The 20,602-nt window shown below is 45.2% G+C and overlaps 2 protein-coding genes across 2 annotated transcripts in view; one reads left to right on the top strand and one right to left on the bottom strand.

The window, feature by feature from the left end:
• LOC119445321 (regulator of chromosome condensation-like) overlaps positions 1-14,755 on the top strand; it is an 87,729-nt gene extending 72,974 nt beyond the window's left edge. The window contains exons 8-9 of the mRNA XM_049663004.1: positions 7,983-8,200; positions 14,276-14,755. Of these exons, the coding sequence (XP_049518961.1) occupies positions 7,983-8,200; positions 14,276-14,430 (373 nt within the window). The 3' untranslated portion in view covers positions 14,431-14,755. The remainder of the gene's footprint in view (positions 1-7,982; positions 8,201-14,275) is intronic.
• On the bottom strand, positions 10,443-12,876 carry LOC119437449 (uncharacterized). The gene has a single exon (XM_037704474.2). The coding sequence runs from the start codon at positions 12,525-12,527 to the stop codon at positions 10,494-10,496; it is 2,034 nt and encodes a 677-aa protein (XP_037560402.2). The 5' UTR covers positions 12,528-12,876; the 3' UTR covers positions 10,443-10,493.
• Positions 14,756-20,602: the final 5,847 nt, after the last annotated feature.

Raw genomic sequence — 20,602 nt, 5'->3', positions numbered from 1 at the left:
CGTAAGTTGAAGGCACATCTCTCATGCAAGATTTTCCATTGTAATGGTTTCCATCTTCGAAATCTTACAGCTTGCCACTCTCTCTTCCCGTTGTACGTTGAATCGTTTCCATGCTCTGATTACCTCTTGACAATTTCCTTTACTCGGCAGCTTCATCACAACTGTTACACCTATATCCACTTAACACCATTCTGACTGAATATGTCTCCTTCTGATCACCGCACCGGGACATTTTAAATAGCGTTTTTTTTTTTTTCAGACTATAGAACTATGGAATACTTTACCCGGTCATGTCCACTCTTTTGTCACCTGCTGAATTCCTCTTGTATATTTGAACCACTGATCTTGCGTTGCATCTTGTTTTGTTTGTGTTCTGGCTTTATCTTTTTCCTTTGCTAAATTTGTGGTTTGTACTCGCCATTCCTTCAATAGGCCTTTGGGGCTACAGTATGTTAAAATAAATAAAAAATAAATTTCAATCTGATGGCTGTGTTAATTTAAAAGCAGGCAATTATATTTTGCATTAAAAAATTCAGAGCTTTCCACTATGTGAAGATGAAAGCCCAGCGAAGTGGTCGGTTTTGTTTAATTATATTGAATTATATTGAATTATTTTTAATTTGGTGGTTATGTTACATGGTTGATAAGACATGACACATAACTTCATTGCATCACCATGCGCCATATGGTGCATGCAATTAAAAGGAAAATGAGACATCCACCCAATCAGCAATTGTTACAATGGAAACCCATGCGGGTTCCTCGAAAGAAAAGCCTCGCAGTCGAAGAAAAATTCGTCCTGGTCTGGGACTCGAACCCGGGATCACCGCCTTTCTGGGCCAGCTGCTCTACCATCTGAGCTAACCAGGTGGCTAGCCGATGGCAGGGCAACGTCGAATTTGTCAACAACTCGAAGCAAAGGCAAATGTTTGACGTAATAGTTCAGCAGGTACCTGCTAGGTGAAGAGAAATAATTAAAGGGAAAATGAGACATTCACCCCAATCGTAGCAATTGCTGTATGTGCAAGTGAAAGTGAGTTTAGGCGACTAGATTCACACCACCTTGCACGATCGGCCGCAGCACGTTGGGCCGCTGCACGTTTGGCTTCTCGCTTTCGCATCTATTCGTTCTGTCTCTTTGGGTCCCAGGTGTGACAAGGGTAGTTCAAGGGCATGTTACAGGTCCCCAAGCCCACAGGGGTGTGTGCCATTGAGCTTGGGCCCTTTCTATACTATCACCAGGATCGGCCCACTTGTTTTTTGTCACTATGTTGGACACAATTTTTTCCAGATGATGGCCATAGACAGCTTCGCTTCAAAACACCCTGTTCATACAAAAAGCAGAACCTTTATAAACCAAGGCAAGCATCTGGCGTGCAAAGGCTAAGTTTACACCACAACACACTGGCATGTATGCCAGACAGTGCCACACCACAGTGATGTGCACACCAAGTGACACTAGACTACTGTGGTGTGCACACTAGGTAGCAATAAGCCATTCTGGTGTGCTCGCCAGACTGCTCCGGTGTGCACACCAGGCCACTCTGACACTTACTTCGTGCCGCCTCCAGCAGGGAACAGCAACATGTTTTGGTTATCGCCTATTAAAAGTAGGACATAGTGCATGTCGTGTGCTTCCAGCTGCACTATGTCCTACATGCTGTGAAACAGATAGGTGAAATTTCTTATAGCAATACGGTTGGCCGCGATGATATGTTGGCAAACAGCTCACTGGCCATGATAGGGATGTGCGCATGCTAGTAAAAAAAGTCGCACTTTCACCCGAAAGGCAAAGCGTCAATTGCAATATCAAATTACTAGACAGCTATACAAAATAAGGATAGTAGTTTTATCAGCTGTATAAAGTTGTAAATATTCGCTTACTAACTAAATACAAGCACGGTTTCATGCACACACAGATAAACATAATTATACACATCTTGCTCGATGGCTGCGGGAGCTTGTGAAACGCTGAAGTGATAAAGCACGGCAGCGAGAAAATTGACCTTCGTGCTGGCTCTCGCTTTAACGCGAATTCGTCGAAAGCGCAGCGCATACGAAGCTACCGGCACTTGGCGAATGCACTTTGGCCCATTGCAGATGAGGCTCCCGCGGGCGCACACTTCGGCCGCGTCGCAGATCCCTTTCAAGATAGCTATGTGAGCAGCAGCCGTGTAAGCAGAACGCAACCTCCCCCACTTCCGTCTCCGTCGTCTCTTCCCCGTTCCTCACGTGTGAACGAAGACCGTGCGCTTCTGGCTGCCTTCCTCTCTCGCTTGCACGAGATTAGGCTGCAGTTGCCGGCTCACCCTGGCACGCTTTCACTGGCACACACAATGCACGTCGCGCAGCAACAATTTTATCGCCGTTGCATGGAACATCACTATGACAACGACGGCAGGAAATGCGCTTCGAGTGTCCATATATTTACTATCGCAATAAAAGCACGTCTCGGATGAGGACGCGTGCTGGAACTGCTCTGCGAAGGAAGTCGCGAGCCCTTCACTGCTTTGAGCGCTGATGAGTTGCGAGATGATGGGAATTGCAGCTTCTGCACTACTTTTGTGCAAAATAAACGAGAGTTGCTGATTTATTCAGTAGATAAAGGCATGTTGACATAGTATTCATTTGTTTGTTTTCTTGATACCCTCAATAATTTGACATTCAGTTTTTGGTCTCGTGAAATCCGAACTAACGAGGTTTTACTGTACAACTTGGTGTCGTCATTACGTGATACACTTAAACCTAATACATAATATGAACACGAATATAGAGCACAACTCCGCTGATGTGTTCCCAGTTCATGTTTTCCTGGGTATAATGTCGAGCTAAAGCGCAGTCCTGGCAAAAAGGATCATAGATGCCTATGTGTTAGCAGAATCTTCTTTGATATGTCATTGTTCCCGCCTACGTAATACGTTGCAACTTTGGTGCATAATTACCTTTCCAAGCTGCGGCTGCAAAAGGTATTGACAGCGGACGGCAACTGTCGACTAGCTGTTGCACTAGAGCACTGCACGGGCCTGATTTTTCGGCCCGAGCCCGGCCCGGGCCCTCTTTACAAGACCCGAGCCCAGCCCGGGCCCGTAATACAAAGCCGAGCCCGGCCCGGGCGTACATGACTGAGACCAGCCCGGGCCTGACCCGCGCCCGTGTAACTGAGCCCGGGCCCGGCCCGGGCCCGGGCGTTCATTACTAAGCTTAGCTAGGGCCCGCGTGTGCATGACCAGGCCCGGCCTGTAATAAAAAAAAATCTTTTTTTTTTACTTACAGATTGTGCCGTATCTGTCAGCCTCACCTTCTAGAGGTTTAATAAGCTGCAGTATATAAGGAATAAAAGGCCGTAATTTTTGTTTCTCCCACGGGAACATCAGTAATCCGGCCCATTGCCTGTGCTACTATTTTTCTGGTGGTGCGCATGCACTTACCCTGATTTGTACGATATAGTTCTATGATGTCATTTAGCATGCAAATATACAGGGCATTTCATTTTAGCTGAACCAAATTTTTAAAGATTGCCTGTGGCAGATAGCGCAATTATAATCCTTGATCTAAACTACTCGATGAGGTGGCCATTATTTCCACGAGAAATCAAAACGCCTAATTGAAGAATTAACATTATTATGCTGATTAACGTTTTAATTAATTATTTTATGGCACATCTTTCAATCTACGAATTATAGCCGCCGAGTTCACAAGGCATATCCACCTGGAACGAATTCTCAGCACTAAACCAGTTTCGAGATAATAATTTTCAAAGTGTCCGACGAAATCAATCGAATCAAATCAATTTATTGTCCAGTTTACATGCTGGACGGTCATTTTGGACTAAAACCTACATATGTAGCTGGGCACGCCAGGTAATGCGTAGGATGGATAACAGGTGGACCATTAGGGTTACAGAATGGATACCTAGAGAAGGAAAGCGCAGTCGAGGTCGGCAGAAAACCAGATGGGATGATGAAGTTTATTTGCAGGCGCAAGTTGAAAACAGCTAGCGGAAGACAGGGGTAAGTGGAGATCACAGGGAGAGGCCTTCGTCCTGCAGTGGACATGAATAGGCTGATGATGATGATGATGTAGCTTGACGGGACCCAAAAGACCAGGCAAGGCAATAGTACAGCAAACAGTGTGCACACATGCACAATAATTCACATATATTTCTAGCTATCGCTGGAATTCCTCATAGACGAAATAGCTATGAACGGAAAGACAAAGAATATTTGCGTCACGGCGAGTTAACAGAATTGGAAAAACTTTTAACAGAATGCATTTTAAACAACACTACAATAACAATACTAGCTATACAAAACAACGCAACACCACCTATACAACATAGCATGAGACTGAATTTTACAAGATCAACATTTGCTAAGAAAACGAAACAGGATTTACATTATATACTCAGAACCATACACAAAGGCAGAATAATCGCGTCAGATACACTACAAGCGACCGAAATGTCAGCTGAGTTCTTCTTACTGAAATGACCGCCATTTTTGTATCTGTTCAAAGTGAATGGTAGGTAATGTATTAACGACTGAAGCCTATAGAGTGTTCTGAAGTATGGAATGGACCATATCTCAGGATTTCTTGTGTTCACATTAATGCGACGACGCTCTAAGGATGCTAATTGTTTTATGTAGTTCCAAGCTAATTCTGACATTGATGGCCTAATTGAATATTTAACATAATTATGCGAATTAACTTTTTAATTAATTATTTTACGGCACATTTTTCAATCTACGAATTATAGCCGCTGAGTTCGCAAGGCGTATCGACTTCGAACAAATTCTCAGGACTGAACCAGTTTCGATATACTAACTTTCAAAGTGTCCGACGAAATGCATGGGCGTTCCAGTTAAACTTTTGAGGAAAACGCTGTTTTATGCATTGAAGCACAAAAGTAACTGGCCTTAGCGCTAAAATAATGCCATAGTATTAAAACTGGTAATAGTGCGATCGCAAAAGCGGTAACATGGAAATGGTTTCAGGTGTGGTTCTTTGTATAATTTATTTTATTGCGATAGCAATTATATGGACACTCAAAAGCAGATTTCTGCCGTCGCCGTCGCCGTGAGGTTCCGTATGACGTCATTTGGAGAAGAAATCGTCGCCGCGCGCCGAACGCTGGATGTGCGAGTGAAAGGGCGCGAGGGGCGCGTCTTTCACAGGGAGTGAACGCACGGCGGAGAACAAACGCGCGTTCTGCGCCGTGCTCGCCTAAGGGCTGCAGAAGTAGGCGTCTCTGTTCTCCTTCACAATCACCATGTATGTAGAGCAAACGCGCCTTCTTCCGACGAGCGAGAGGCCGTGGGGGAGGGGGAGGGAAGGGAGGCGACGTTTAGCTGCGGCACGCTGTGCCTATTTATATCAGAGGCTCCGGCAACAGTCACCAACGCCGCACGCATTTTGAGCGAACGCGGGCAAAACGCCGATGGCGTCGACAACAGTTCTGCGTGTTGCCGATGCTGCTGCATGTCCAAGTTTATACAGCTGATAAAGCTAATATCATTACTCCGTATAGCTCTCTACAAGTTTGCTATCGCAATTGATGCTTCGCCTTTCAGGTGAAACTGCGACAACTTTTTTCCTTACGCGGAAACAATGTTTGTTTTTGCGGAAAAGAAAAAAAATTAGCGTAGCTTGCACTGGCGGCGCAATGCTAAAGAGACAGCAGAGAAGATGGGCACCAGCTAGTCCTGGCTTCTGGGCTAGGCTAAGCACTACCAAGTCATCCCCAGCATTTCCCGGAATTGATTTCGTATTGATTATCGATTAGCTATTGATTGGCTATCTATTGTCTATTGCAATATATTGGCCACGTATTTGGGATAGGTTAAGCACTACCAACTTATCCAAATTTATTGATTATTGATCAATTATCGATTAGCTATTGATTGGCTGTCGATTGGCTATCGTTAGGTATTGGCCATGTATTTGGGCTAGGCTAAAGTCGTCCCCAGCATTTTCGGGAATTTATTGATTATTGATCGATTATCGACTAGCTATTGATTGGCTATCAATTTCCTATCAATATGCAATTAGTCCCCACCATTCTTAGCTAGACTTAACCAGGCACAGTTTCGCTAGTTCACAGGTGTATGTGCTATTGCACTTGGACCCTTTCTGCACTGCTGCCAGGATCGGCCGACATTTTTGGATTCAGCGGACACATTAGACCCGGCTGAAACACCTCCGCTGTTAAAAATGAGAACTCCATCTGTTTTACTATTTTCTTTGATAAGATATAGTCATCTGATAAGATATACAGTCAAGAGAGCGGTGTGGATCTGAGAACAAACGCCGATAACCGATATTCTAGTTGACATTAAGCGGAAAAAATGGAGCTGGGCAGGCGATGTAATGCATAGGATGGATAACCGATGGACCATTAGAGCTACAGAATGGATACGAAGAGAAGGGAAGCGCAGTCCAGGACGGCAGAAAACTAGGTAGGGTGATGAAGTTAGGAAATTCGCAGGCGCAAATTGGAATCAGCTAGCGCAAGACAGGGTTAATTGGAGATCGCAGGGAGAGGCCTTCGTCCTGCAGTGGACATAAATATAGGCTGATGATGATGACAGTCATCTTGCAGGTGTCACTTCAGCTGGGCACAGAATTCATTGAAACATGCAATGCGTAACGGTCGCGTGTGTTCGAAGGCCTAATTAGGCCCTTCAATGAGCGGGCCCGGGTCTGGCCCGGGCCCGTGGCTTCAAGCCCGGCCCGGGCCCGCGGCCTCAAGCCCGGCCCGGGCCCGGGATTTAGCGCGGCTTTAAGCCCGGGCCCGGCCCGAGCCCGCCGACAAACGCTTCGGACGGCCCGGCCCGCGGGCCGGCCCGGGCCCGTGCAGTGCTCTACTAGACACCCTATATCTGCACTCTTCCGACCACCACCGTGTTTTTCTGACACGCCACGATCATGAAGGGTGTGGTCCTGGCACAAATTTAGGAAATTTCTCACTCCTTGCTGCACAGCTCTATATTAGGACTCCACCAGCATGACAGTGTGCCAATCTTATTGATATTGGCGTTATTTCACCATTTTTTGGCACACCAATACAGAAAAAAAAAAATGTACATAAATGGTGAGGATAGCGGGAAAAAAGCTGCTCTTTAGCAGCTTGACTAGCCCCGCCACCCCCTGTTTACAACGACAGCAACGGAAACAAGCACCCGGAGAACAATTTCAAAGCAATTTTTTTTTTCTTTTCAGGCTCATACAAACTAATGCAAAATAGTTTTCATGTTTTAAGCACAAAGAGTTCGGGATATCATAATTAAAGTAGCGTTTTTTGATAACGTGCGTAAACTTTCATCTGTTAGTTTAAACTTATTTAGTGTGCTCGGAAGACAATACTGCAATAGTTGCAGTCCATAATTTGTTCGCGGCCGGGGGATATACCAATGGTTGGTGTGTCTGGTTAGGCGTGAGGAGGGATTAAGAGTTAAATTTGCTAAAGTGCGAATGTGGCTGCCTTTCTGAATTAATTCGGACCTAAAAGCTGTCAAGAGGTGATATTCGTATAGGGTTGTAACTTTCCACAGAAAGAAGAAAAAATTGCTGTTTTTGTTCTGGGCTGATTCACGATTTTTCTGCATCCTCCCTATTGACGGTGCAGACGTGCAGGTGCTGAGCAACAGTGCAGGAAATGATGCAGCACGCAGCCTTAATTGCTATTGAAACCCCGCTTACGTACTTCTGTGTCTACGTAACGTGGGGTGTGTTCACACCTCGAAGGCTGACTATACCTGCAGTTTGGGACCTCTTAACCTGATGCGTGGTGCACTTTAGGTGGAGAAAACTTAATGCCAGCAACTGCACCTGCACCTCATTGTTCATTTCAAGGGCCGCTTTGTGGTGGCACTGCTTAAGTTAAACTGCAGAATTTTGTCACTTCTCTCTTGTGCTTCACCGTGAACCAGTTCACAGTGGCGCAGGTGAATCGAACTTGGTGTGACATGCTTCTGTTCTCTCAGGTGGCAACTTCTCAGCAGAGGCCAGCACCACACATTGCTCCTGAGTGAGGAAGGCTTGGTCTTCACCCTCGGCCGCAAAGACTATGGCTGGCTTGAACTCGGAGCGTTCATGCCTGCTGGTAATGAAGACCAGGAGACCCCTGCCCAAGTGCCTGGCCTCTCTGGCTGCGTGGAAGTCTCATGTGGAGAGGCGGTCTCATTTGCTATTGATGGCGAAGGTTGGTCTATGTTGTGGAAATATTTTTTTCATGAAGGTGTTTCAGTAGTAATACTACTGAAGTAGTGCAATCGACTCATTTTAATACAATGTTCACGGGGACCTCCAGAACCTTTGGAATAAACTTCCAGTTAAGCAAGCAGCACAGAAACAGCATCTTAATTAGTTGCAACATCGACACTTTCTTATGGAAAATAGGTGGTTGTCTTGGGCTTCCTCTGCTTGCAAAATTGCGCTGCTAAAATCAAAGTTTGCAAGCTTGGTCGTGCTTCTCTTCTGCTTCTTTCAAAACCTGACTTTCGTCGCCAAGTCAAACGTGCAATAAGCCACAAGTTGCCACAATTTCAGTAGAACATCGTTATATTTTTCGACGGACCGTGGGGAAAAAACTTAACCACCGGGAAAATGTAACAGGAAGCGCCCAAATTGTCATAGCAATGTTAGAAACAGTTCTGAGTGACTGGCACTACAATTATTAGATGTCAGTTCTTATTGTGACCAGAGGTGGCGTGTGTGTAATTGCGCTGATGTGTAATGAAGTGAAACCTACTACTATTTTTTACAACTTTTTCCGTTCCTGTACTACGTTCTGCGACAGTGAGCCCTTGCCATTTTAATATGCTTCACCGCATGACACAACTGTATTGCAGCTCACGGGATCGAATCCCGGCCATAGCGGCCGCATTTCAGTGGGGGCGAAATGCGAAAACATCCGTGTACTTAGATTTAGGTGCACGTTAAAGAACCCCAGGTGGTCCAAATTTCCGGAGCCCCACACTACGGCGTGCCTCATAATCAGATCATGGTTTTGGCACATAAAACCCCATAATTTTTTTTTACTGTATTGTGGCAAAGCTAACTTTTGGCAACCATCAACAACGCCCTTATTGGAACTGACGATCAGTTCCATCATTCTCGGGCGGGGCTTGACAGGCTCATTGAGTATACAGTAAAACCTCGTTAATTGGGATTTTACGGGAGTAAGAAAAATATTTTGAATTAACCAAATGTCAAATTATTGAGGGTATCCAGAAAACAATAAAGCAAATGCTTACTACGTCAACGCGCTTTTATTAAGTGAATGAGTGAGTAACTCCTGTTGCTATTTTGCATAAAATCAGAGCGGAAGCTGAAATTCTCATCTCGTGACTCATTGGCTCTCGCAGCGGCGATCGAGCCCTCGTGAGTTTCACAGCATGGCCGGCGGTGCACGCCTTCATTTGCGACACGCTTTGTACCATCGCGCACACATTGCAATGTAGCCGGTGCTCTTCAACTTTGACAGCTTTGCACTGAGTCAAAACATACAAGTGTTTGTCGCAACCGCTGCGGAGAAAACCGTGGCCGCTGTCGATGCGATTATGAACGGCAGCTTTGCGTGCGGCGCGCGCCTGATGCATGCACAGAGTCTGAACGGAACTACCATTCGCTGCAACAACTGCAGACGAAACCGCTGTCACTATCTATGCTGTCATCGATGGCGACTGCGCAGTTTTTTAGGCACGCGGCCGATGCACGTATCTAGTAAAAACGAATGTACTTATCGCTTCAACCGCTGCAGAGAAAACTTCAGCTGCTATCGACACGATCGTGAATGACGACTACGCGATTATGAAAGCCCACAGTCAACACGGTGCTATGCGCGGCGGTAAACGCAACAATACAGGCTTTAAGGGGAGATGCTCCTCAGAAACATTTCTTTTTAAGTAATGATGCTGGGCGAATGAAAATTCTACCACTTATAGAGCTTGATCTCTTCATTCGAAATCTACTTTTAGTTTTAGGATATCTCGATGCTTTCATGTCCTAAGTGCCGTGCATATGTGAGAAGCAGTGCATGTTTGTGCAGCTGCTGGACTTAGCTGTTAGCATGATAGAGCAGTGCAAAATTATTTTTCTTGTCCCTAACACTCCATTGAGTGCTAATAAGCAAGATAATATGATTCCCTTCACAGGCAACATTTTAAGAGAATTTCGTATCTGGTGCTTCATATTCAGTGGCTGGAGCCCGAGTACATCAAAAATTTTCATCCTTAAAAAATAAATTGATTGCATTAAATCCTAGATAAGTGCATTCTACATATCCTAAAAATTACGCCCATCAAATGTGGTCTTGATTGGACCAAAATAAGTACATAAAATATTGTGCACAAAAGCCTTGTTTGGCCCAAAATATGAAGTTGAGAAAAATGCGATTGAAAGTTATAAAAGTTGTTTACTTCTGTTGAAGAAGTGGTATCTATATGAACATTGCACACAATGTAGGCCAGGGTATCGAGATTCAATCCAGTACATTAGAATTCACCCGCACCGTATGTTGTTCGCTCAGAGTCTTTGTGAGCAGCGTGCTCCAGACGAGCCTCCTTGGCTAGACGGCGACGGCGAAACCTTGCCTCTGCTGTCTGCTTCGTCGACATGTTCGAAATCCTTCTCTTGTCACAGTCTTTGCTCAGCGCAACGAGTTCCTTTGAGGGAAGCACTCCTAGTTCCTGCAGAACTTGTTCGTAGCATTTGTGACCTTGGTTAAACCACAGGACAGCGAGTGCTGTTGCCATCTCCACGACTGTGCGCGAGGCAAACCTCGTCTTGGGGCACAACAGCCAAATCTTACTGTTCAATGATTCGGCTCCATTTTGAGTTTTCCCCTTGGCGCAGCGAGTGAGTAGCTGTTTCTCCGTCAGCCTTTTGTATGTGGGCAGCATTGTCTTGGCCTGGCTGCTTGTGAGAATAGGGGTGTGTGCTGGGGCTGCCTGACCCAAAGCTTCTGCCCGCTTGAACTTGCACCAGGAGTCCTTTCCATCCGGACAAAACTTATGGTTCTGGGCTGTATCTGTTGAGCATGAATGGAAAAATGATGCCCAGATTGCACAATACATTCCATGTACACTTCCTCTGTTGGCAGTGATGGCTACTTGAAAGTAGCTCCGCAGCTTCAGAATTACTGCATCTGTAAGCTTCTCCCCTTGCGGCATTTTGAGTTTCCGCAGGGCAGTCCCAAGCCGCTTGGCTACGTGGTTGGTGCAGTCTTCTTTTGTGATGGGCACACTTCCATACACGTTTGCTGCTGACACAGCTGTATAAGCCTTGCTGTCACCATCGCTGAGAAAGGTTGTAAACCTCAGCGGAGTACTGTAGGACTCGGTCCTCTTCCATATTCTCTCAGCAGCATTAGTCTCCATGGCGTGTGCTGAGCAATCTACATTTTTTTCGCACACTGGCATATGAAAAGCTTGCCATATTTCTTCCTCCTCTTCGCTTTCAAATGGCTTGCGTGTACTGCAACTCTGGCAGTAGTTGGACAAAACTTCAAAGTCTAGGCAAAGCCCCGTTTCCACAGAAATGGCTGTGCCTATGCCATTATGGCTCTTGTGGCCTCGTTTCTGCCAAGTGCCATCAAACATAACAGCTACATTGGCAGATCCCGCTTCCTGTGCTGTTACTTTCCGAGCCAACTTCAGGTTTTCAGCCACTGCTTTCGTAGCAGCGAGGTGTACTTTTTTTGTTATGGCGGTGAACGACTTATGGTGCATCGGTTTTGGCAAACCAAGAACGGCACAAAATCTGACAAGTTGATTGTGTCCAGCTCCGATTGCACGCGCCGCAACCACTGCCTTGATGTTCACGGCAAAACTCTCTCTTGGCCTGACTGAAGGGTGCGCTCCGCCGTTAGCGTCGTCTGCCGGAGCTGCACGTCGCGACGAATACGTCGACGAGACAATGGACGTGAAACACGCAGCATTGTTGCAACGCAACTCCAAACATGACGCGAGTCCTTTCCGCTTTTCGGGTAACTCGCGGATGGAGAGTTCGCACCGTCCGCATGCCGGACATGCCGCGGGACTCACCAGTAAGTTGACGATGCCGATCTCGCAGATAAAGGTGCTCGCCATCTCCTCGCCGCTCCTATCTTCATTCTCGAAGATCTTTAGCTTTTTCTCCGATGTGCTGACGAATTCGTCTACGCTATCGATGAATCTTGATCGCCGGGCCGGCTCCGAACCGTCGAAAGCGTCGTCGTCACCGAGGTTAGGCTTCACTACCGCGGACGTCTCCGTTGCAAGCCGCTTGACCTTGCGGCGGGTTCCTTTGAACTTGTGCTTTGTCCGATACTTTCGAGATCGAAAATCGCGTTTCTTCTCAGCATCCATCAAAATGAGGAGCAGCAAAATGAGTGAAAGCCTGGGAACACGTTGAGACAGCTGTGCGTCGCAAGAAGAGCAGACGAGTTGCAGACGACCTGTAGTCGTGTTGCGCACTGGCAGCCAATGGCGTGGCCGGAATCGCACCACGTGATTTAAAGATTCACTGAAAGCACTTGGATATTTCATTTCATTGGCGGAGAAATGGTGTTTTTTAATTATTATTATTAATTCCCGGGGACATTGTGATGCGGCAAAGCTAACCTTGGAGAGAAAAAGCTTAGGCCTACCACCTTGCACGAGCCCAATGGCGTGCGACACCGCGGTTTGACGTATCGCGCGCTTGAAAATGCGTCATATCTGTGCCTTTTCTTGCCACCTCGAGTGCTTTAACCGAGTTTATTATACTTTTCCCGATCATTTCTGGATCTGATTTCTTCATATGTGAAAGAGGAGAGATCAATGTTGCTGAAACAACTAAAAACACAAAATCTATTTCTGTAATGAAAATCGCCGTTTTTTTTTACCCGCCTCTCCCCTTAAAGACACAAATATACACGAAGCGTTTTGGTGTTGGTCTTATTCACGTACGATTTCAGCTGATGACTATGGCGATGCGGACTCCGCCGCTTCGTTTCGGTTGGACGCTAGCGCCCTTCTTGCTCTTTTGTGTCGCGCATTTGTGGCACTCCTCGCTCGCCGAGCTCCGAAAGTTGTCCGAATTAACCGATGTGTGGCCAATTAAGTCCAAATTAACAAGAGTTTGATTGCATTGAATAATGCATACGCCGGCCGGGACCAGATCATGAGTCCGATTTCTCGAATTAACCGATTTCCCGAAATAACCGACTTCCCAAGTTAACCGATTTCCCAAAATAATGAGGTTTTACTGTATGTTTGTCATCTGCATAACAATGCATATGAGTTATTTGCCTCTTCGCCGCTAAAATTACGTGACTGCCACGTCCAAACGCAATGTAAGATGCAGTAACTCAAAAGAATAGCAACGTATCAAATGGTAACACAATACTTAGGAGTCATTTGGCTTTCAGTCGGGACCACTCTGGATTTTTAAAAAGTAGACTGTAGTAGATAGCTTAATACTAGGCCTTGGGCTGGAATATTCAAAGGTGGGCATCACTTGCATGAATTCAACTAATTTTGAAAATTTTAATTACTTTTCAATTACTTTATGGCACATATTGCGATTTACAAATTGTACCTGGTGAGTTTGCAAAGTGTATTCACTAGGAATGAATTTCCAAGAATGACACCAGTTTGGAGTTATGCGCCATCGAACTTGGCGTAAAGCATTTTATGCATTGTAGCAGAAAAGTAACTAGAACGCCCTTGTATTTTGTCCCGCACTTAGGCAGTATCTCGAAAAAGGTGTCATCCTTGGAGATTCATTTCACGCGGAAAAGTCTTGCAACTCACCAGCTAAATTCCTAAATTGCGATATGTGGTGTAAAGTAATTAAAGCGTTAGTGTATTTTTGTTAATTAGTTGAATGTGCTTTGATTTCTTGTGCCAGTAATGTCCACCTCTTAAAATAATCCAGCTCAAGGACAAGAATTGTTATCTGCAAAAGTGAGTTGTAATAATTGTTCGCCCCATATAAGTTAAATGGAGTGTATGTACAGAGGTCAACACACTTCTCTAGAACGTGCGAATCACGTTCTCAGGCCTGCGCTGGTGATATCTGAAGATGACATGTGGCACAAAATTGGCTGTATGTGAGGTTACCTGACTAAATTTACAGTTGCCATTGGTTTCTCTCGACCTAGTGGCCGGCTCAAACGTGGGTAGATGCTTCTGCCCTCAGGAGTGTTTTCTAGATATGTGTGTTGACCTCTGTGCATAGTTATACTGAGGCTTGACTCTCATTTCTGAATCGTAGCACAACTCTCTCTTCTCGGTGGTGTACTAACTTGCAGGACGCCTGCACTCCTGGGAATTTGGCACAAACGGCCAACTGGGCCATGGTGGTGATGATTTGTTTGAGCCAAAGGTCGTTGCGGGGAAGCTCGCAGGCAAAAAGGCACTGGTCGTCTCCGAAGGTGGCCAACATGCTGTCATCCTTGCCACATGATTCCAGCACATGATTCAGAAATTTTTTTTCTTTCATCAATACATTGTTTTGTTGTGTTTTTATACATGACACAGCACCACATTGACATTGTTTTGTTTTTATATGCAACACAGCGCTACATTGATTGAAAGTTTTAAAGATTTTAAAGGTTGGACATTAGCGTTCGGCTGATGCTACAAAGTTTTATCCGAGAAATTGCGACTCTTACTTGTGCTTTTAGGATGGCGGTGACATTTTCAATAAATCTGCTTGACTTATTGCCACAATCTTGGCGTTTGTGGTGGTGTCCTATTACTCGGCACAAAGTTGTGGGTTTTATTCTTTTTTAAGGAGATGCGAGGTAGGCATTAGTTGGAGTGAAAGATCTGGCTTCTCGACTTTCTGGTCTTGGGGGAATCTCGCCTGCTTTCCCAGAGTGCTGCAGTACCCCCACTACTTTCTAACCAATCTGCTTACCCACAGCCTCGCGGCGATCATTGCGACGAAGGAATCTTTCTCTCGCAAAGACTACCGGCTTGCAGAAGTGGTGGTTTTAATTGTTGCATTCAAATTCTAATGTATATAACCACCCAACAAAAAATGTTGTCAGTTTCGTTCTGGCCGCTCGCAAAACCCAGAAAAAGCGTTCGCTGAACCCTGTTTGGGGGGAACCCCTTCTCTACAAGAACATCAGATGCGAGATCTATTTCATAAATGGCACACTTGGAAAGTGACCATCCTTGACATTTTCCTGCATGTAAAACGTGAGAACAATGAAGGGAAAAAAAAAGTTACCTTGCTACGGAGACATAGTGACACCAGAAGCAAGCACTGAAATTTCTACCTTCCAACTTGTTTTACAAAAGCTTTTATTGTTATTGGGTGGCATGGAGTGAAATCCAGTCCCCTGTCCTCTGCACAAGAAAAAGTTGTAAGCAACAGATCTATGCCTGTGGAAGAAGGCATGTCGGGTAGTCTTTCATTAAAACGGAATGCGAGCTACTGGCCGATTGAACTTACACTTGTTACTATGAGCAAAGAAATGCGAGACTGTCAGGATGATCTGGATAATCGCTCTCGTCACAAGAACCTAGGGCCGAATTCACAATGCTCTTTGTTCGCAAGTGCTCTTTGCCATTGGCTGGTGGCCTTCGATAATATGTCCAACATGAGGATTGGGTGGAATTTGTTCTTACGAAAAATTATCATGCAAGAACTTTTTGTGAATAGGGGCCCTGATCTTTTATGGTCTGCCTGATACCAAGCGGAAAATGTGCGGAATCTGAGGAAAAGATTATTTCGTTTTCTTCAGATCACCTGTATACTGTCACTGAATCTTCCGCTTTAGAGTGAGCTCACAGACTTTGTAGATTTGTGTAAACTAAAACCACGTCCTGTAATTCCTTCATTTCTCTCATTCAAAGATACAAGAATGCAAGCTCAAAAATGCTGCGAAACTCGAAGGTGCCCATTTCGGTATAAGCGAAGATTACTCACCAAAAGCAAGATTCGAAAGGATACAACTAATAAATATGCTCAAGAAAAAGGAGGAAACTAGGTTTGCTTTCAACAAGCTTATCACGGCTGGCTAAACCTTCCAACATACTAGTGCAAAGAATGTGTTGAAGATTGTGCCTCAATAGCCACCACCAGGGGCCATGCTGTGTCACATATGCCAAGAAGCACGAGCTTATGTCAATCATGGTTTACTGTCGAAACTTAACAAGAAATTAGAATTCACCTGCATATCATTGTTGCCAATCAATCTTGGCTTGACAACACTATGGGCAGTCACAAAAAATTTCTATTGACCTACTTGGTGTATCGAAAGAAAATACCATCAGCAGTGGTGTTTTTGTTATTGTGCGCAATAGCCTCAGCAGTGCGTATGTGAACACTAAAAATGATTCATGTGAGATTGTATGGTGCAAGATTATATTGGAAAATGACGCTACATTGGCTGTTGGCTCTTTTTACAGGCCACCTGTCACTGCTCCTCAAATTAAGCACATTTTGATAACTATAAATACAACTCACATGATAGTAGCGGGTGATTTCGACCTGCCCAACATTACGTGGGCTTCCTTGAGGCCAGTATGCCACAGTGCATCATTTCTCCATTCTGCCCTTCAAGAAACAACGAACGCTCACAATTTATATCAGTTTGTGACTGCCCCTACAAGGGTAGTCTGCACTTGTGCAAACATATTGGACTTCTTTTGCCACAGCCGCAACCTTGTCTTTGTCTCATCGGTGCTGACAGGACCAGGCATTAGTGATCATGATGTTGTGTATGTCTTGTGCTGGTACTATGGTATCGTGCTGCAAAACCCCGCAGTCTTTTGATACGATAGAGCGGACAAGGAAACTGGGGTTAAATTTCGAGCAAGCTCAGCTGATACCTCTCGGAATTCCAATAGATAAACCCGTCTTAGGTGCAAACATTTTGTGGAATGTTTTTAAAACAAAACTTCAGTCTTTAACTCGAACCTTGATCCTATTGCAAGTCTTATCAGAGGAACATCGAGAAGATAAACCCAGGCTAAATGAAGAACTTTGAGCAGAAATCAATTGTTTGCCAGATGCTCACAGGTACCACAAAATGAAGGAACTGGGAAAGATAATCGCAAAAGGTATGTGTAAAGCGCAAGATGCGTATTTGCACAACCTAGGTGAAAAGGTTCAAACACACTCAAAGGTTGTATGGAAATACGTCAAGAAAAATAATAAAACAGTAGTGACCATTCCAGACTTCACTGACAATATCAGTTTTGCCGCAGAAAACACAGGCAAAGCTGCATATTTCAACCGATACTTCGAAGCAGTGTTCTTGCAATCACCAAATGTTAGAGAGAACCTTCAACTACAGGATTCTCGGAGATGGCCAACATAAAAATTTCAGAACAAGGTGTCACTTCCCTTTTAAAATCAACTACTGTAAGTTCAGTTTTTGGCCTTGACAATATTTCTAACTTCGTGTTAAAAACTGTGCTCTTTCATTTAGCCCATTCGTAACAGTTGCTTTCCTAAAATCTCCATCTCAACGTGAATAACGTTTTGACTGGAAAACATTGAATGTAGTTCTAGGCCGCTATTTTATACGTGTTCGAAAAGTCACCGTCTGGTTTCGGCTCGCGTGATTGCCCAGGCCACGCCGATATCATGGCCTAGGCCTTTCTTGGCCAACCGTGCGAGGTGAAACCGAACGTCGGCTTTTTGAACGCATTCAAGATAGTGGCGCTAGTTCACATAAGTGGCAACAAAGCACGCTCCTCAAACTATCTGTTGAACATGCGCTGAAAAATTTTCAACATATTATTTACACAAACCTAACAAAACACCTTCTGGCCAACAACTTTTTTCATCAGGCCCGGCATGGTTTTCGAAAGGGTCGCTTGTGTGAAAACAATTATTAGAATTTACCCTAGACATTGCCACTGCACTTAATTCTGGTAGTCAAATTGAGTATATTCTTCGATCTTAGAAAGGCTTTTGACACTGTATCCTGTGTGTGACTAAGAGTACTTCTGAAGGCTCAGCGCCCAAGTCGTTCAGTAGGGTCTTTCAGTGAAGAAAGCCAACAGAGACCGTGATGATCAGTGACAACACGGAAAGGGTGGCCATACAAGTAAGGACAGAATTTCCAAACTGCCCAGACAAGGGCAAGACATTCCCGTTCCGTAATAGAGTAATTCCGTTCAGGTTTTGAAAGGACAACTTGCATACGCAATACCACAATCAATGCCTCGTTGGTTTTGGGCTAAAACTGCAACAAATCCATGACCACTAGCGTCTTTTCACACTTACTGTGGTAGCAGCTGTGTCAAAATGGGCAAGAATAGGTGAAGTCGTTAAGGCAGCGATGAGCTCGGAGAAGGCGTCGGCTTGTAGAGGACCCCAACAAAATGGGACGTCTTGCTTGAGAAGGTCAGTGAGTGGACGTGCGAGTGCCGCAAAGTTTTTCACGAAACGGCGAACGTAGGAGCACAGCCCCACGAAACTACGAACGTCAAGGACAGACCGAGGAACGGGGAAGTTCGTGACAGCGTGTACCTTCGCTGGGTCTGGACAGACACCGGAAGCATCTACAAGGTGGCCCAGCACAATAATTTGATGAACGAAGTGGCAATTTGTGGAATTTAGCAGGAGGCCAGCTTGTTGGAAAATTGCTAGAATGGTCGAAAGCCGCTCAAGGTGTGTTTCGAAAGTGGGGGAGAAAATTATCACATCGTCCAGGTAACAAACACGTCGACCATTGAAATCCGTGAAGCAGTGTGTCCATCATTCAAAGGTGGCTGGTGCGTTGCAGAGACTGAAAAGCATGACGTCACGAAGGCAGTCTTCTCGCGATCCAGGTCTACAGCGATTTGCCAGTAGCCAGATCGTGCCAGTAGCCAGATCGAAGGTCCAGGGATGAAAAGAAGGTCGCACCATGCAGGCAGTCGAGGGCGTTGTCAATACGTGGAAAAAGGTACACGTCCTTGGTTATTTTGAGCTGCTGATAATTAATGCAGAAACGCCAGGAGCCGTCTTTCTTTACTTTCAGAAAATTACCACAGTTCACGAGTTCCCTTCTACCAATCAACAATGCTTCGCATTTTGTAGTGCTCAAATGGAGTTGTGGCTGCCAAATCCCTCGAAGGATACTTCCACTCAACACTATTCGTCCTCCGCTAAAAGGTAGTGGGATGTCAGTTTGGGGTACCTAGGTGGTAGGAGGGCAATGCACGAGATGGATTTCTCTGCTGTTGCCCTGACAGTGATGGGACTATCTCCTTCCCTGTTCAACCCCCCTCCCTCCCCTCCCATAGGGGATTTTCACACAGGAATCGGGATCCAACTTTACAGGGGCGGCCATGTGATAAGTTTTTAGGGGCGAAGCTCCTTAGGGTGTGGGTCTGTCCCTCCTCTGTAGTATGTAGTAGTAGTAGTAGTAGTCGTCGTAGTAGGTAGCCACGTCTACTTTTATGAAAAAAAAAATTCCGAAAGTTGTGTCCGTAGCGCGGAATCGAACCAGGGACCCCTCGCTTCTGAACGCGCGGCGCTAACCACTACGCCACGAAGCGTACATGGACACACGCACCACGATGACAATAAATACCCAACATTAACGAAAGACTGCGCGTTTCTAACGCGTTTGTGCTAGCGCGTTACGGCCCGTGTAAGAAGCTGGTGTAAGACGCTGTGGCCTCTCCCCCTTACTAGAGAGTACTGCACGTTTCTAACGCGTTTGTGCTAGCGTCCCCTTAAGCGGGAGATGGTGCAATTATAATGAAGGGTGCTGTTATAAAATAGGAATGACGTCACATATGGTGGCGCGTGTCATTGGTGGAAGTCAATCGTTCAATTTAGTGCGGCGAGACTGGGCAAATTACAAGGAAGATTCACGGTTTACCGATGATTCCCTCCGGAGCTCCGCCCACTCATCATCATTCACCCCGTGGATATGCGGTGTTTTTTTTTTGGACAGCTTTTACTTAGTCCCAGCAGGCTATGTGGTCAATTTCTAACACTGTTGCCATCAGTACCCATGCAGCACTTACAAGCACATAAACGAAGTACTTGCTGCAGATGTCCTATTGGCGATGAAAGCAGCAGAGACTTACCTGCACCCACAAGAGCATTTGCTTGAAACATCCTAGACATGCATGCTCTCCAGAATGAATTTGCTGATCCAAAGCTACACCTGAGCTGCAGAAAGATTGAGGAATAGTGGATGCAAGTGCCTCGCAGGCGTAGAAAGAATCTTGATCTACTCGGAAAATTTACACAAGTGCCACAGAAAATACTTGGAAATCACAATGTCGCACTTGACGTACAGGCACTGCGGTTTCGATGTTAAATTCAAGAGAATAGTTTGGCTTCTTCCTTCTGTAATAATTAACCTTTTCTCTACGAAATGTCACAAAGATAAGAATTCCGAGATTATTTTACTAGTGCAAACCAATTTAGGTTTTGATGGACAGCTGCCAACCTAGTAATTATGCTATGGTACTTTAGTTCTCCGAGAGCACAAGAAATTATGCAACCAGTTTAAAACACGCAAAGTGCAGCAGACTTCCAACATAAAAAAATTTTGTCATTATGGATGCCTTTCTTGCTGTTTTAGTTTTTATTAGTTATTACAGTTAGCACGAGTGAAGTCATAGGCTCGGTTTGAGTGGTGAATTAAGTTTTATGCGTACGTGTCAAA

This window comes from Dermacentor silvarum, chromosome 1 (genome assembly GCF_013339745.2).
Source record: "Dermacentor silvarum isolate Dsil-2018 chromosome 1, BIME_Dsil_1.4, whole genome shotgun sequence".
Lineage (NCBI taxonomy): Eukaryota > Metazoa > Arthropoda > Arachnida > Ixodida > Ixodidae > Dermacentor > Dermacentor silvarum.
This window is presented reverse-complemented; position numbering and strand designations above follow the sequence as displayed.

Coding starts and splice junctions, on each gene's coding strand:
- LOC119437449 (XM_037704474.2), bottom strand. CDS start 12,527: ATGAAATATCCAAGTGCTTTCAGTGAATCTTTAAATCACGTGGTGCGA.